Genomic DNA, 16825 nt, shown 5'->3' on the forward strand with positions numbered 1-16825 from the left:
TTAGTGAGGCTCTCAGCAACTTAGTGAGACCCTGTTTCCAAATAAAATAAAATATAGGTCTGGGAGTATAGCCCGGAGGTAGAAAGCCTCTGGGTTCCACCCCCACCCCCAGTACCACCAAAGGAAAAAAACCACCCAGAGTTGCCTTTAACAGAGAGCCTTTAATTAGGGCTGGATTAAAGTTGGACTCTCTTTCAGGACTGGGAATGGAACCCGGGCGCTGTACCTTCGAGCTCCCCCCTCAGCCCTATTTTTGATTCTTTTGAAACGGGGCCTGAGTTGCGGGGGCCTCACTACGTGATCTTCATCCACGTTTGTGCTCTCTGGCTGTCATCTTCAAGTCCTCGTGTAAAGTCTTGGATTTCATTTTTTTCTTATAGTTACTTTCACGTCAGCTTCCACCTCTGCGTCTTAGACCAGAGGCAGCCCTGTTCAAGAAAGGAGTCTGTTGCCGGGCGTGGTGGCGCACGCTTGTCATCCCCATGCTTGGGAGGCGGAGATGCGCTGGCTTAAGAGACCCTGTTTCCAAATTTAAAAAAGTATAAAAGAGGTCTGGGAGTGTAGCCCGGAGGTAGAAGGGCAGTACCACCAAAAAAACAGGAGTCTGTTGTGTCTTGGTTTGGGGGCTGGGGCGGGGGCGTACTGTAACAGCGAGTCGGCTCGGAACCTCAGGTGGGAGCGTGTGTGGTCGTGTTGCCCAGCAGTCTGCGTGCCCAGGAAGTTCTGCCAGGATGGTGGGAAGAGAGGCGCTTGGCATCCGTCCCTTGCAGTCTGGTCTCGGGGAGCCCCGAGGTGTTCCCCTGCGGGGCCCGCTCCCCTCAGAGCCGAGCAGAGCAGCTGGAGGGAGGACTCGGGCGTGGTCACAGCGGGGCGGCCAAGCCTGCACGGGGACCCGCTGCGCGAACTTGCCAGGAGCAGAGTACAAGTGCACGTCTGACAGGTGTTCAGAACAAATGCCAGGCTGTGCGTGGTCACGCGTGCTTATGGTCCCAGCTCGAGGACAGCCTTGGCAAACAGCGAGACCCTGTTTCAAAATAAAAAATAGAAGTAGGGCTGGGGTGTAGTTCAGAGGTAGAGCCCTGGTTCAATCCCCAGTACCACAAAGAGAAAAAAGACAAAATTGCCAGCCTGGCTTAAATACCTCAGAGTGGCCACGGCGGCTGCGGCCTTCTGCCTCTGCCTCCCAGGTGCTCGTGCGGCTGTCGCGTAGCTGGAGTCCGTCTGGCCTGTGTCCGTCGTCTGTACTGTGTCTGTCTTCTTGCACAGTATTATTTTGAACCTGCTTTTGAGCTTCACGGAGTAGAATCCGTCTAAGCCCTCAGACGCCACCTAATTGTTGCACTCATTTTGTGTCTAGTACGTTGATGGCTTCTCTAAGATTTTACACTGTCCACTTTTTACTGTGGAAGTCTCCTGAGAGGCCAGAAGGGCAGAGGAAAGTGGGCGCGCAGGGTGTGCGGCTCTAGCTGCTGCGTCCGAGCTGGTGTTCCGGGCGCCCCCTCTGTTCATGCCTCCAAGAGCCAGCTCAAAGTGGAAGGTTAGATGAGCGCTGTGCGGGAGGCTTTGTCCTCAGAGGGCCTGCCGTCCGCTGTCGCAGGGCTGATCACTCCGGAGGATCGCAAGTATGGGACCACGAACCTGCACTTGGACGTGTCTGACGCGGCGAACGTCATGGTCTACGTGGGCATCCCCCGGGGACAGTGTGAGCAGGAGGAAGGTGCGTGCTGCGCGCAGCGGGGCGTCCCGCGGGGCTGGCCCGAGCTCACGCCTGCCCTCTCCCCCGCAGAGGTCCTCAGGACCATCCAGGACGGAGACTCGGATGAACTCACCATCAAGCGGTTTACTGAAGGAAAGGAGAAGCCAGGAGCCCTCTGGCACATCTATGCCGCCAAGGACACAGAGAAGATACGGGAGTTCCTTAAAAAGGTGCGCTCCTCCCAGGCGCCTCCGTGGGCGAGTGCCGGGAGCCGCCTGCACGCCGGGCAGGGGGCTGCTGGGGAGCGAGGATGCTACGGGACGGGCTGCACTTCTGAAAAGAGGCGGCGCGCCGTCCTGCCGCAGAGCTGGAGCTTGGGAGGCCCGGTCTCTGCTCAAGGCAGGCTTTCTGGTTGCCGCTTCGGAAGCTCGTGGGTGCGTCTTGGCCGGAGCGGCCGGGTCACGTCCTTCCCAAGGTGCCGTCTCGGGTGGAGAGAGCCCTCGCCGAGGCTCACGAGTCGGGGATCGCAGGCTCCGGGTTGATCTGGACTTGGCCGATTGTGCGGCACAGGCGCCGTGTGCGATTCTGGAACTGGAAAGGCGGGGCTTTAAGCTGGTTTGGTGCTGAGGCTGCTGGCTGGCAGCTGGGTACCTGTGGCGTGAGGCCGATGCCCGCACGGCTGGCCTGCTGCCTGGCACCAAGTGGGCCCTTAACACCCACTTGTGCATCAAGATGTTTCTGGCTGAGAAACATCTGCCTCTTCTAGAAAATCCCACAGGTCACCATCTCATTCCCTTGGTGGTGGTGTTTAGAATAAAGTTTAATCTGCAGCCATCTTGAAGACGGCTTAGTAACAGATTATTAAGTGAATACAGGTCTGTAATAACAACAAAACAAATTTAGCCCCAAGGAGCTCCTTGTATTTAAAAGTCTAGGCCAAAATGTCGTTCAAATACAATATTTACAAAATAGGCAGAGACTTCCGTCCCAGTTTACGGGAAGCGCTGGCCGGTCCAGCAGGTGGAGGCACGTTTGCCTGGCATCCGTCAGTTGGCTCAGTGTCCTTGACGTCTGTCAGTGGGACAGGTAGCGTGAAGAAAGTCTGCCACTCGGGGTGTGAGCGTGTCGTGAGCTTTTACGCGCTCATTCCAGGTGTCAGAAGAGCAAGGCCAAGAAAACCCAGCCGACCACGATCCGATTCATGACCAGAGCTGGTACCTGGACCGATCGCTAAGGAAGCGTCTCCAGCAGGAGTACGGCGTGCAGGGCTGGGCCATCGTGCAGTTCCTTGGGGACGTGGTGTTCATCCCGGCAGGCGCCCCCCATCAGGCAAGAGCGGTTACTTTTTCTTGGTTCTCTCCACGGTGGAAGTTTGAGTTTGTTCTGACGCGGCGTGTGTGTTTCAGGTTCATAACTTGTATAGCTGCATCAAAGTGGCTGAGGACTTCGTGTCTCCAGAGCACGTCAAGCACTGCTTCTGGCTTACTCAGGAATTCCGTCACCTGTCACAGACGCATACCAATCACGAAGACAAGCTGCAGGTAAGGCGGTGCTCGGTTCTTGCCTCTGGCTTCTTGGCCCATCATGGCCTCCTGAAGCCAGTGAACATGGCCGCTGCATGTGCTGGCTCCTGCCTAGTTCTGGCTGCTTCCGTGAGGGAGGATAGGACCAAAGAAGAGGAACCTTGCCTCGCTGGACATGGCTTGGGCTTGGGGAGGGAGTGCACCCCGCACAGGCCTCTGCTCCTCAGCGTCAGGTCTGCCCGGCCTAGCCAGGCGTCGGGACGTCCTGGTGGAGCGGAGCGGGATCTTAGGCACCAAAATGGGTGGTAGTTTCAGCGCTCATGTTTGGGAAACTGGCTAAATTGAAACTGAAAAAAGAAAGCTTCCCTGGGCACTTACCTCCTGCACTGTGCCAGGCCTATGGCGACAGAAGCCTTAAGCTTTGAAGTCCTCTGGAAGCCGGGTGCAGGGGCGCGCTTGTAACCCCAGTACGTGGGAGGCAGAGGCGGAGGATTGCGTTGTGGCCAGCCTCAGCGACTTAATTTGGCTCTCTGCAACTTAGACCCTGTTTCCAAGTAAAAAATAAGAAAAAAATAGTGTTGGGGCCGGGTATAATGCCCCTGGGTTCCATCCCCAGTACCACACAAAAAGCCTTTTTTTGAGAGGTAACAGACGGTGGGTAGTGGGTGTTTGTGCTCAGTGCCAGACGGTGGCGCACGTGGTGGAGCAGTCGATTGTTCTCTGCGTTTCAGGTGAAGAATGTTATCTACCACGCGGTGAAAGACGCAGTCGCTATGCTGAAGGCCAGCGAGTCTGGGCTCTGCAGACCGTGACCTGCGCGCCGGAAGCGAACTCTTGGCAGCTGTTGAAACTTGAGGCGGATCCCTGTGGACTCGGAGATTTCATGTTACCTCATTTTCTCTCTAAACTACCCGCCGTGCGCGGCGCCCTGTCTAATCATATCCGTGTTTACAGACACCACGTGTGTATATGTAGTTACTGTTACAGAACATGCTTATACTGTGACTTCGCACCAGTGCAAAACTTACACCAGGACCTAAAACAGCCGGCCCCGCAGTCACCCCGCAGCGCGTCTGGACAGCTGCTCGGTGGGTGGTGACTAGTGGGGCCCTGCGCATCGGGCCATCCGACCCGCTCCCGCTGGTGCAGGGGTGGCGGGGCGCGACCCGGCACTGCCGCTCCATGGCACAGGACTGGCGTGCAGCGCGGAATCAACTACTGTACGATTCTTGGGGTTAACCATCTTTAGTTAAAGGAAATTTTAATTTAAATGAAGCTTTGCTAATTTTAAGTGTTAAGCATTTTGCATTAAAATATTCATATAATGTTTTGGCCCAGTTTATTGACACTTCTCTTTCAGGTTATGGGTTCAGTGCATTTTTTACCAAACGCAGCTTAAAAAAATTGCAAGAATTTTTTTGGGGGAAGCTGGGTACTGGAGTCTAAACTCGGGCATTTTACCTCCAAGCTGTACCTCAAGCCCTGTTTTGTTTTTTGTTTTGAAATAGGGTCTTACTAGGTTGCTGAAGCTGACTCTGAACCTGAAATCTTCCTGTCTCAGCCTTCCAAGTATAAGGATGACAGGTGTGTGCCACCACACCTGGGTAGAAGTGTATTGTGTATGTTTATGTGGTGCTGGGCCTGGAACCCAGGTGTATTCTACCTCTGAGTTACATTCTCAGCCCTATTTTATTCTCTTATTTTGAAACAGGGTCTCACTGATGTGGAGGGTCTAAGTTGTTGAGGTTAGCCTTGAACTCGTGATCCTCCTATCTCAGCCTTCCAAGTACTTGGATTACAGGCATGCAGCTAAGAAGCACTTTTTTCTTTTCTTGTGCGGTACCGGGGCTGGAACCCAGGGGCCTTCTACCTCTGGGCTATACCCCCAGAACAATTTTATTTTTTATTTGGAAACAGGGTCTCACTAAGTTGAGCAGAGCTGTCCTCAAACCTGTAATAATCCTGTCTCAGCCTCCCAAGTACTGGAATAACAAGTACCCGCCACCATGCCCAGCTAGGAAGCACTTATTAAACTTCTTAAAAGCAAGGAAACCAGAAGGTGCTATGATGGGTTTTTGTTTGTTTGTTTTGGTGGTGCTGGAGATGGAACTCGGATATTCTGCCTTCGAGCTACACCCTCAGCCCTATTTTTTTATTATTATTATTCTGTATTTTGAAACAGCATCTCACTGAGTTGCAAAGGGCCTCACTAAGCAGCTGAGGCTAAGGCCATCCTATCTCAGCCAGAGTTACAAGCCTGCCACCACACACGATTTATTTTGAAACAGTGTCTCACTAAATTGCCTAAGTTGTGGAGGGCCTAAGTAGCTGAGGGCCTCATTAAGTAGCTGAGGCTGTCCGCAAACATCCTCCTGTCTCAGCCTCTGGAATGCTGGGATGGCAAGGTGCCCCAGCACACCTGGCCTGTGATGATTTCTGAAGATTGTGATTACACCATCATGAAAAGCTTCCCCGTCAGGTGGAAGCCTGTCACACGCTTTTGCAAAAAAAAAAAAAAAAAAACCCAGAAACACCAATTCATTAAATTTAGAAATGGAAAGTAACCAAAAAAACCAAAATAGCCACTGAAAAAGTGGCACTAAGAAATGAGACTGCCACACATCCTCTCTTCTGGTCCTCTACCATGAACGACCACAACAGTAAAACTACATGAGCAGTTTTAGAGCAGCAGCAGCTCAACTACGCGCCCTGTGGGGTCAGAAGGCTCGCAAAGGCGCCGCCTCTGCGCAGCCCCATCGCCTAGGCCGCTCTCGTAGAGGATTCCCAACTCCTGTCCCGGAGAAGGCCCCGCCGGGCTGCGGGGCTGCTGTGGGCCTGCAGAAGGGAGGGCAGGATCCCGACTGCTGCCGGCCCCGAATGCACCTGAAGCCGCGGAGCAACTTGGCGACCTGTGTGCCGGATTTCCCGAAGACCTCAGGAAAGCGCCGTGACTGAGGTGCGGATCTGAAGTTGGCGCTGTTGCTTAGCGGTGCAGGACGCGGCCTGCAAGTCAGGCTTCAGACAAGGCTCTGGCTAAGTTTATTGTCACAAAAGCAACAAGCTCCCCTGAGCTGGAGTCACCAAGATTAGGTTCCTAACAGCCTCAAAAGTCTGAAGCTAGCGGGCGTGGTGGCGCACGCCTGTAATCTAGTGCTGGGGAGGATCGCAGGTTCACGGCCAGCCTCAGCTGCTTAGGCCCTCCGCAACCTAGTGTGACTTGTGTCCAAATGAAATAGGCTGAGGATGTAGCTCAGAAGTAGAAGGCCCCTGGCTTCCAGCCCCAGTATCCTCCCCCCCCCAGTACTTAGGCGAAATATGGAACATGGGCCGGGCGTGGTGGCGCACGCTTGTCATCCCCGCGCTTGGGAGGCAGAGACAGGAGGATCGCGCAGGTTCGAAGCCAGCCACGCGCGCTGGCTTATGAGACCCTGTTTCCAAATAAAAAAGTATAAAAAATAGGTTTGGGAGTGTAGCCCGGAGGTAGAAGGGCTTCCAGGAACCCCAGTACCACCAAAAAAAAAAAGAAATATGGAACATGTTTAGCACATGGGAACCAAGATGAAAGGATTGGGTAGAAAAAGCCAAATAGAGCCAGGCGTGGTCTGGGAGTGTAGCCTAGAGGTAAAAGGCCCTTAGGTTCCATCCCCAGTACCACCAAAAAAACAAAAAGCCAAATAGAACTTGTGAGATGAGGCATGATGGTTACAGTTAGAAACTCAGCATGTGCCGGGCGTGGTGGCGCACGCTTGTAATCCCTGCACTTGGGAGGCTGAGACAGGAGGATCGCACAGGTTCAAAGCCAGCCTCGGCTACTTAGACCCTGTTTCCAAATAAAGTATAAAAAACGTTTGGGAGTATAGCCCGGAGGTAGAAAGCCTCTGGGTTCCACCCCCAGTACCACCAAAAAAATAATAATAATGCTGAGGTGTAGCTCAGAGGCAGAATACCCCTGGGTTCAAGCCCCAGTTCCATACACACAAAAAAAGGGGATACAGTTTTAGTTCAGAGATTGAATGCTCCTGGGTTCAGTCCCCAGTACTAGTATACTTTTTCAAAGGTTAAATGAAGAGGGAATAATCCAGATCATGATCTTGATATCACATCTAGAATCACTAGGACATTTCAAGGAAATTACACACCAAAGTTTTCAGCAAAGATGATGCAAAAATCCTCTACAAAATACACACTAGAGTAACAGAACACGACCACGTGGAATCTACCTTCCAGGATTGCAGGACTGCGCGCGTGCACCACCACGCCCAGCTCTGGGAAATATTACTTCAGTAGATGGAGGAAGAATCTTAGATGAAATTCAATAGTCTCAGTAAACTAGATAAAGTGCATTTATAAAAAGTTAAAATAACAGTATATAAAAATAATTTCTAAAAAGCCGGGCGTGGTGGGCACGCTTGTCATCCCCGCGCTTGGGAGGCTGAGACAGGAGGATCGCACAGGTTCGAAGCCAGCCTCAGCTATTTAGTGAGGTCTCAGCAACTTAGTGAGACCCTGTTTCCAAATAAAGTATAAAATAGGTCTGGGAGTATAGCCCAGAGGTAGAAAGCCTTTGGGTTCCACCCCTATTATCAACAAAATAATAATTTCTAAAAAGCAAATGCTAAATACTAGCAATAAAAATGAAAATTTAAATACATACAATAGCAACGAGCTGTCACATTCCTAGGAACACATTTACTGATAGTGTTTTCTATTACTACAACAAAATACCTGAGGCAAGTTAGCTTTATCAAGAAAAGAGGTTTACTTACCTCACAGTTTTGGCTGAGTCCGGATCTGGCAGCGCCATCTGCTGGGCCTCTGGGGAAGACTTCAAGGTGGATGGCAGCCCAGCCGAGCAAAGGTGAGCTGGGAAGCCAGAGAGGCTCAGGGTCAGGCCGGGCAGAGGGACATGGGCCTGGAATCCCAGTACTTGGGAGGCTGAAACAGGAGGGTGGAAAGGTTTGAGGCCAGCCTCATCAATTTAGCAAGACCTTATTTTGAAATAAAAGAGCTGGAAGTGTAGTTCAGAGGTAGAGTGCTCCTTTGTTCAAGCTCCAGTACCAAATATAGAGAGTCCCCTCCTAAGTCTTGAGGCTGAGTTGGGAGGATTGTACATCCAAGGACAGCCTTGGCAAGGTAGCAAGATTCCAACCGAGCAGGACCCTGATTTAAAACAACAAAAAAAAGGGTGGGTGTACCTGAGAGGTAGGGTGCCGGCTTCCATCCCTACTAGAAACGTGTGTTTTCAGCACTGGGGATGGAACCCAGGGGCAGTGCGCCTCCGAGCTGCACCTGCAGCACTAGTTTAATTATTTCAAAACAGGGTCTAAGCTGTGGAGGGCCTCAAGAGGTTGCTGAGGCTGGCCATGGCCTGATCTTGCCTCAGCTTCACAGTACTGGGATTACCAGCCGGGGCCACCAGGCCCGGCTACAAAGTTTTTTGGTTTTTTCCTGTGGCATTGGGGATTGAACCCTTGAACCTAGTGGTATTCTCCCTGCAAGCTCCACCCCTAGGGCTGGGCGTAGCTTGGAGGTACAATGCCCCGGGGTACCAAAAACCTCACTCTGCAAGACCAGCTCCGTTCCAAGGGGCTTACTGGCCATCACTAGGCCCCACCTCTTAAAGGTTCCACGACCTCCCACCACCACACCACGCGAGCGTCCAGCACTGCACCGCCTTTGGGGGAAAAATCAGCAAAACAGGCAAACTGGCAAGACTTGTCAGGAAAGGCACAAACTGACTAATAAGTGTTAGCAATGAAAACCTAAGGACAAATACACTGGAGATTGTTAAATTATTAAGTAATAGTTTGGAATAGTGCATTAATAAATTCTTCTTTTTTTTTTTTTTGGTGGTACTGGGGTTCCTGGAAGCCCTTCTACCTCCGGGCTACACTCCCAGACCTATTTTTTACATTTTCATTTTGGAAACAGGGTCTCCTAAGCCAGCGCGCGCGCGGCTGGCTTCGAACCTGCGCGATCCTCCTGTCTCTGCCTCCCAAGCGCGGGGATTACAAGCATGCACCACCATGCCCGGCAATAAATTCTTAAAACAGGCTTTTTATTATCAAAATTCAAAATTATGACGACACACGCCTAGAATCCCAGTACTTGGAATGCTGAGACAGGGGGACTGCAGGTATGAGGACAGCCCCTCTCAGCAAGTTGTGAGACGCTCATCGACCTGTTTCAAATTAGAAATAAAATAGCTCAGTGTGGTGGCGCACGCTTGTAATCCCAGCACTTGGGAGGCTGAGATGGGAGGATCATGGTTTGTGGCCAGCCTCAGCTACTTAGGCCTTTTGCAACTCAGTGAGACCCTGTTTCAAAATAAAGAATTAAAAAACAGGGCCAGGGGTGTAGCTCAGAGGTCAAATGCCTCTGGGTTCCATCCCCAGACCCGAAAAAAAAAAAAAAAAAAAAAAAGAAAATAGGGCTGGGGGCATAGCTCAGAAGTAGAATGCCCCTAGGTTTAATCCCTAGTACTGCAAAATAACTTTTTGACAATATAAGTAGTATTAAAAATGAGTTGCAAATCAAAAGTCTACACCATCACCACCACCGGAAGGCCCCAGGTAGAGGCAGGTTTGTGGGGAGCAAACCCAGGGGCCTTCGAGACGGCGCCCAAGCCGCCGGGCTCCTTCGCCAGCCTGCGGCCCTCCGCCTCGGCCTCCCACAGACCGGGATGGCGGGCGTGCGCGGGCCGCGTCGGGGTGGGGGGTGTATTTCTAAAGTTCTCCTCGCCCCAACCGGAAACTCCGGGCTCCGTACGCAGTAACTTGCCTTCCATCCTCAGCCCTAGGACCTCTGACAAGCTTTCCTTTCTTTATTCTTTGTGCATTCAGCCATTACCTGTTCATTCGGCCTTAAGGACACGACACGATGGCAAGGCAGCTGTCTAGTGCTGAAGACCTCTCTGTTTCTGGGAGTGTCTGAATTTCTCGTGTGTGTGTGTGTGTGTGTGTGTGTGTGTGTGTGAGAGACACCATTTTATATTTTATTTGGAAACAGTCTAAGTTCCTGGGGAGCCTTGCCGAGGCTGTCCTCGAACCTGCGATCGTCCTCTCGGCCGCCCACGGGGCTGCTGCTGCGTGTGGCAGGCTAGGCCTGTGCAGCAGCCACAGGGCACGCTCGACTCTGGGCAGCTGGAGCCCCGGGCGGCAGCGCTCGGCTTTCTTCTGCCCCAGGTCAGCTGAGCACACGCAGCACCGGGAGGCACGTGCAAACACGCGGCGAAGAGCGGCTGCACGGCGTTCCCACACACCCGGCAGGCAGGCAGCTGCGGCCGAGGCCCCAGCGCCCTTTCTAGATGTTTCCTGAGAACGCCCCTGGTGGGGCCGGTCCTCTGCGTCAGCTCCGGCTTTGGGGAGGCCGAGCGGCCCGCCCGGCCGTGCCCTGCACAAGGCCACCAGCCAGCGCAGGGCTGCGGCCGAGGGGTGAGCGGCCCCAGCACCGAGGCTGGAGGGCAGCTGCAGGACACGTGGACGAGGGCCAGCACCGCCGTGCTCTCCAAGGGCCGCCAAGGAATGGCCTGGGACAGCCACGCCTGAGAGCCGCCGCCCATGACAGTCTACAACAGGACCAAGTGTTAAAGCAGAAATTTATTAAAACCCATTTATATAGTGTTTTATACACACTCACAGTCCTCAACCTTCGGGCGATTGACTATGCTCAGGATTGCTTCAGGAGAAGATGGACGTCTTCCCCTCCCTCAGCGAGGCTTCTGCGTCTGGAGTCCTGACAGTTGTCACCCACCTCAGAGCCCACAGACACGAAGCCTCTGCAGAGAAGCCCAGCGCCGCCTCCGAGGCTGGCAGACAGAGCTGGAGTGCAGGAGTGCGCGGTGGCCTGGAAGCGAGGCCAGGAGGCCGGAGGCTGGAGGCCGGGGCCTAGCTGCGTAGCGTGGCCAGCCGGGACTGCATGGCCTCCAGGGCCTCCTCCTCCTCCTCATCCTCCGAGGCAGCCATCGCTCCCAGAGGCTCAGGCTCGGGCAGGGCGTCGGTCACTTTGCTGGGAGCTTTGCCTAAGGCCCCTGGAAAGGAACAACAACAGGCTGGCACCACGGGAGTGGACGGCCCCTCAGCCTCTCCTGGCCACCAGGCTAGGTACGGAGGGGGCGTGAAGCGCGTGTGCCGGCGCACACCTACGATCCTAGCGCTTGGGAGGCTGAGACAGGAGGATCGCAGGCTCAAGGCCAGCCTCAGCAACTGAGGAGGCCCTCAGCCACGCAGCAAGACCCTGCTTCCAAATAAGAAATGAGGCGGGGAGTGCGGCTTGGAGGCAGAACGCCCGGCGTCCTACCTGCTGTAATCTCAAACAGAATCCTGTCGATTTCCGCCTCGGCTTCTTCCTCCATTTCCTCCTGATCCTCCATGCTTTCAAGCGTGTCCTCTAACATCTCCTCTATGATCCCAGCCTAAAGAAAGCACACGCCACGTGAAGCTCGGGCCTTCCCGCCAGACGCCGCGGGCACCACCAGGCAGGAGGCGAGGGAAGGACGGCCCCTCCGCACCGAGGCTGGGGAGGGCCACGCAGGAGGCTCGTGGCGGTCCTGCAACCCCGCTGCAGGGCGGCGCCTTCCGCAGGGGAGTCTGCCGCGCAGGCGAAGCACGAGCCCACGCCCAAAACACAAACACGACCCGGCGACGCAGCCGCGGCTCTGAAAGGACCCCTCGGCTCCCCACAGCGGACCGCTGCCCAGCAGGACGGGACAGGGCTTCTGGACCATCGGGTAAAGGCCAGATACTTATTTTTGGTAGAACTGGGGCTGAACCCTGGGGTATTCTGCCACTGAGATACGCCTTCAGCTCTATTTTTTCATTTTGAAACAGGATCTCATTAGAGGCGAGCTGAGAACCTTTGATCCTCCTGTGTTGGGATTATAGGAGTGGACCACTATACCTGGCTTTTGCTTCTGTTTTGGGGTGTGGCAGTGGGGAGTGACCCCAGGGGTGTTCTACCTCTGAGCTATTCCCTAGCCCCATTTTACTTTTATTTTGTCTTTGTGGTACTGAGGGTTAAACCCAGGAGCATCCTACCTCTGAGCTATTCCCTAGCCCCATTTTACTTTTAAATTAATTTATTTGTGGTGCTGGGAATTGAACCCAGGGGCATTCTACCCCTGAGCTACACCCCCCAGACTTATTTTATTTTTATTGGGAAACAGGGTCTTGCTAGATCAGTCTCACTACTTGCTGAGACTGTCTTTAAGCTTGCCACCTTGTCACAGCCTCCCAAGTCACTGGGATCACAGGCCTGTCAGCCCCCCTCTGCTTCTTCTAAAGAACCCAGCATCTGGCCAGCCTGTCTTCTCGGCCCCTGGCTTCAGCCAGGGCGGGCACCCAGAGCTGCTCCCTCCGGCGCTGGAGGGGCAGCGAGGCGAGGATAGGCACACCCAGAGCTACTCCCTCCAGCGCTGGAGGGGCAGCGAGGCGAGGGCACGGCACACCCAGAGCTGCTCCCTCCGGCGGCGCCGGTCACCTTCATCATCTCCTTGGACAGCTCCCTCATGGTCGCCTGGATCTCTGGGATCTTCACAAGACTCTGCATGGCCTTCATTACTTCCGTGCTCTTCTGCAGGGAGCCAGCCACCCGCAGGACCGCTGAAAGGCAAGGCTGCGTCAGGAGCGCTCGTCAGCCAGGAGCCGAGCGCCCACCAGAAGCCGCTCCCACAGCCGGGCAGAGGCGGCCCAACCTACCCAGGTGCCTTCAGAATGGCGCGCTCTACAGAGCCAGGTCCTGGCTTCTCGAAACTGCGTGTTGCTGGGCTACCACTGAGTGCGTTGTCTGAGTAGGCACACACCGCACCTGTCAGAGCACTCAGGCCACCACGCAGTCTGGAGGCCGTTCACACCACTGCGCCTGAGAGCACGCACACCACCCCACTGTCGGAGAGCACGCACACCACATCAGTGTGGTGAGCACTCACCACTGCGCCTGACAGCACGCACACCACCGTGCCAGTCTGGAGAGTAGTCAAAGGACTGTAGCTAACCAGAAGCCAACTTGAAATGACTGGCAGCCAAGGACAAGCCCAGGTGTAGCAAGGGCCACGCTGGGCGAGGAGACCTCAGGAGAGCCCAGGCTCCCGTATCGCCAGCCTGGGCAGCACCTGCCTGTGCCGAGCTGGCTGCTGCTCCTCGGGAAAACGAGAGAAACTGGGCTGATACGCGAGTCAGGATGGGGTGGGCCCTGTGCTGGGGAACACCTCTGCGTCCTCCATGACCACACGCCTGCTGCCCTCTTCTCCAGAGGAGACCATCCTGGTAAGCAGACGACCATTCCCCTCGTTGTCTTCAGCTCATCAAAATAAGGAGCTGGCAGCGAGGCATGGTGGCACACGCCTGTAACCCCAGTACTTGGGGAGGCTGAGACAGGAAGATCACAGGTTCAAGGACAGCCCAAGGACAGCCTCAGCAAGTAATGAGACTTCATCAGCCAAGCGAGATCCTGCTTCAAAATAAAACAGGGCTGGAGTGTAGCTCGGAGGCAGAATGCCCTTTGGTCAATTCCCAATGCCATCAACAACAACAACAAAAAAGCCAGGCATGATTTTACACACCTAAATCCCAATACTTGGGAGGCTGAGATAGGACAGCAGGTTCACAGCCAGCCTCAGCCACTTAGTGAGGTCCCCCGCAATTTAGACCCTGTTTCAAAATAAAGAATAAAAATAGAGCTAGGGATATAACTTGAAGGTAGAATGCCCCTGGGTTCAATCCTCAGTATACCCCCCCCGCGCATGCACGTGTACGTGTGTACACACACACACACACACAGCATACACTTTTTATTAAAAGAACCAGAAAAAGAGTCAAATGGAAGGGGAAGAACTTAGAAATAAAACATTATGAAAAGATTTAACTTGATAATGAATCAGATTGGGAAAATAGTTTCTAAAAGGCCAAAGCAGCCAGGCGTGATGGCACACACCTATAATCCCAGTACCTGGGAGGCTGAGATATGAGGATCACAGGCTGAGGCCAGCCTCAGCAACATAATGAGCTCTCTGCAACTTAGTGAGACAAATTGAAAAACAAAACAGGGCTGGGGTGCAGCTCAGAGGTAGAGTGGCCCTGGGTTCAACCCCCAAGAACACACACACAGAGGCTGGCGGTGTAGTTCAGAGTCAGAACGCCCCTCGTAACTAACACGTTCGTACACACATGCACACGTTTTCTGTGCTATTTCCTAATATAAGAAATTGTTAGACATTAAAATAGAATTGAAGCCGGGTGTGGTGGCAAACATTTGTAATCCCAATACAGGAGGATCGCGGTTCGCAGCCAGCCTCAGCTACTTAGTGAGGCCTCTGCAACTCAGCGAGACTATTTCAAAATAAAGAATAAAATATAGGACTGGGGGTGGAGCTCGGAGGTAGAATGCCCCTGGGTTCCATCCCTAGTTTTGAAAAAAAAAAAAAAAAAAGAATTTCTTTACGTGGACTGTAGGAGAAAATACATAGTACACGAAAACTCGGAATACAGGTACTGAATTAAGTAAAAACCAGAAAGGCCGAGTAGTCGACGGAGACCACACACACGGGCTGGGTGCAGCGGCGCGCACTGAGCTCCGGCACTTGGGAGGCTGAAGCGGGTGGCAGGTCAGCCGCAAGCCCCGCAACTTAGCGAGGCCTCTGGAACTTTGTGAGACCCTGTTTCAAAGTGAAATGGGGCAGGGGATGTAGCTCAGAGATAGAGTGCACCCAGGTTCAATCCCTAGTACCGCCCCAATGAAAAGCTGGTAAAGCAAAGAAATAAAAGTTGTAATAATAATATTAAACACCCTAACTAAGAAGATATAAAGACCGGGCCTGAACCTGTTAGGGCGAGGATCCACAATGTCCCCCAAAAGCTCGCGCATCCAAGGCCTGGCCCGCAGCGGTGCTCAGGGCGGGGCCTGTGATGAGGGGCGCCTGGCTGGGCAGCACACTCAGGATGCAGCCCGTGCCACGCAAGCTCCCTACCGGGGAATCTGCCTCAGCACCAGGTCTGACACACCAGAGCCAAGGAGCCGTGGAGTGAACCCTCTGAGACCTGGGACAGATCGACCCTTCTCTCTTTTACACCGGCTGTCCTCGGGTACTCTGTCACAGGGATGGGGACTGGCGGCGCAGCTGCGCTGCCAACGAGGCCGGGGCGACCAGGCCATGCGGGCGTGCAGCTTACCCAGCTGGTTCTTCATCCCCATGAGCACGGAGTTCATGTGCGCGCGGGACGCATACAGCTTGCCCACGGCCTTCCGGGACCTGACCATCTCCTTGGCCAGGACCACGCACACATCCTTCTGGCCCTTCTTGGCTGCGTCCTTCACGGAGCGCTTCACCTTCTCCTCTTCTCGCTGGATATCTGAATGACAGGGCACCAAAGCCAGGGCGTTCAGACATGCCGGCACTTGGCTGTTTGTATTGTGAACTACAAGTGTCTATTAAATAGGAAAACATATTAGAGGCTAAAATAAAAAAGTTAACACAGGGAATCTTTTTTCTTTTGTGGCACTGGGGATGGAACCCAGGGGCTTTCTACCTCCCGGCCACACTCTCAGTCTTATTTTATATATTGTTTGGAAACAAGGTCTCACTAAGTAGCCGAGGTTGGCTTCGCATCTGCATGATCCTCCGGTCCCAGCCTCCCCAGTACTGGGATTACAAGTGTGCACCACCATGAAACACTGATTTAAAAGCAAAAAGAGAGCAGAGCGTGGTGGGCACGCTTGTAATCCCAGCATTCGGGAGGCTGAGACAGGAGGATCGCAGTTCACGGACAGCCTCAGCTACTTAGTGAGGCCCTCCGCAACTTAGTGAGCCCTTCTTTCAAAATAAAGAATAAAAATATCAGGCTGGGGTTGTAGCTTGGAGGTAGAATGCCCCTGGGTTCAATCCCCAGCATCACAAAAAATAATTAAATGAATAAATAAATAAACTCAAAAAGAGAGCCAGGCGTGGTGCCAGGCACATGCCTATAATCCCCATACTTGGGAAGCTGAGACAGGACCAACTTAGTCAGGCCCCCATAACTCAGTGAGACCTTGCTTCAAGATAAAAAATAAAATAAAATAAAATAAAATAAAATAAAATAAAATAGGCTGGGAGTGTAGGTCAGAGGTAGAATGCCCTTGAGTTCCATCCCCAGTAGCACCAACAAAAGAAAAACAGAGCCACTCTATATTTATTTTTTGTGGGTCTGGGAATGGAACCCAGGGGCATTCTACCTCCAAGCTGCACCCCTAGCCCTATTTCTTCCTTTCTTCCTTCCTTTCTTTCTTTTCTTTTTCTTTTCTTTCATTTTTTGTGGGTCTGAGGTTGGAACCCAGAGGCATTCTACCTCCAAGCTATACCCCCTGCCCTATTTTTAACTCTTTATTTTGAAACGGGTTCTGAGTTGCGGAGGGCCTCACTAAGTAGCTACGGCTGTCCACGAACTGCGATCCTCTGGTCTCAGCCTCCTGAATGCTGGGATTACAAGCGTGCGCCACCACACCAGCCCTAATTGTTTATTTTATTTTAATTTTTATTTTTGTGGTACTGGGGATGGAACCCTCCTACCTCCGCGCTACACTCCCAGACCAATTTTATATATTTATTTGGAAACAGGGTCTCTTAAGCCAGCTG

The 16825-nt window shown here is 53.2% G+C and overlaps 2 protein-coding genes across 3 annotated transcripts in view; one reads left to right on the forward strand and one right to left on the reverse strand.

Annotated features, from left to right (window-relative positions):
• The window catches only part of KDM3A (lysine demethylase 3A), a gene marked incomplete at both ends in the record, with an annotated part of 56170 nt that extends 52139 nt beyond the window's left edge, over positions 1-4031 (forward strand). Inside the window, 5 exons of the mRNA XM_080711431.1 lie at positions 1598-1717; positions 1787-1926; positions 2849-3025; positions 3103-3237; positions 3951-4031. Of these exons, the coding sequence (XP_080567557.1) occupies positions 1598-1717; positions 1787-1926; positions 2849-3025; positions 3103-3237; positions 3951-4031 (653 nt within the window). The remainder of the gene's footprint in view (positions 1-1597; positions 1718-1786; positions 1927-2848; positions 3026-3102; positions 3238-3950) is intronic.
• Positions 4032-11105: 7074 nt separating this feature from the next.
• The window catches only part of LOC308273908 (charged multivesicular body protein 3), a gene marked incomplete at both ends in the record, with an annotated part of 40171 nt that continues 34451 nt past the window's right edge, over positions 11106-16825 (reverse strand). For both annotated transcript variants that reach the window (XM_080711316.1, XM_080711315.1), the window contains 4 exons: positions 11106-11248; positions 11518-11632; positions 12697-12818; positions 15384-15563. In XM_080711316.1, coding sequence (XP_080567442.1) covers positions 11106-11248; positions 11518-11632; positions 12697-12818; positions 15384-15563 — 560 coding nt within the window. The remainder of the gene's footprint in view (positions 11249-11517; positions 11633-12696; positions 12819-15383; positions 15564-16825) is intronic.

This window comes from Muscardinus avellanarius (assembly GCF_963383645.1).
Source record: "Muscardinus avellanarius genome assembly, chromosome: 15".
Taxonomy (NCBI): domain Eukaryota; kingdom Metazoa; phylum Chordata; class Mammalia; order Rodentia; family Gliridae; genus Muscardinus; species Muscardinus avellanarius.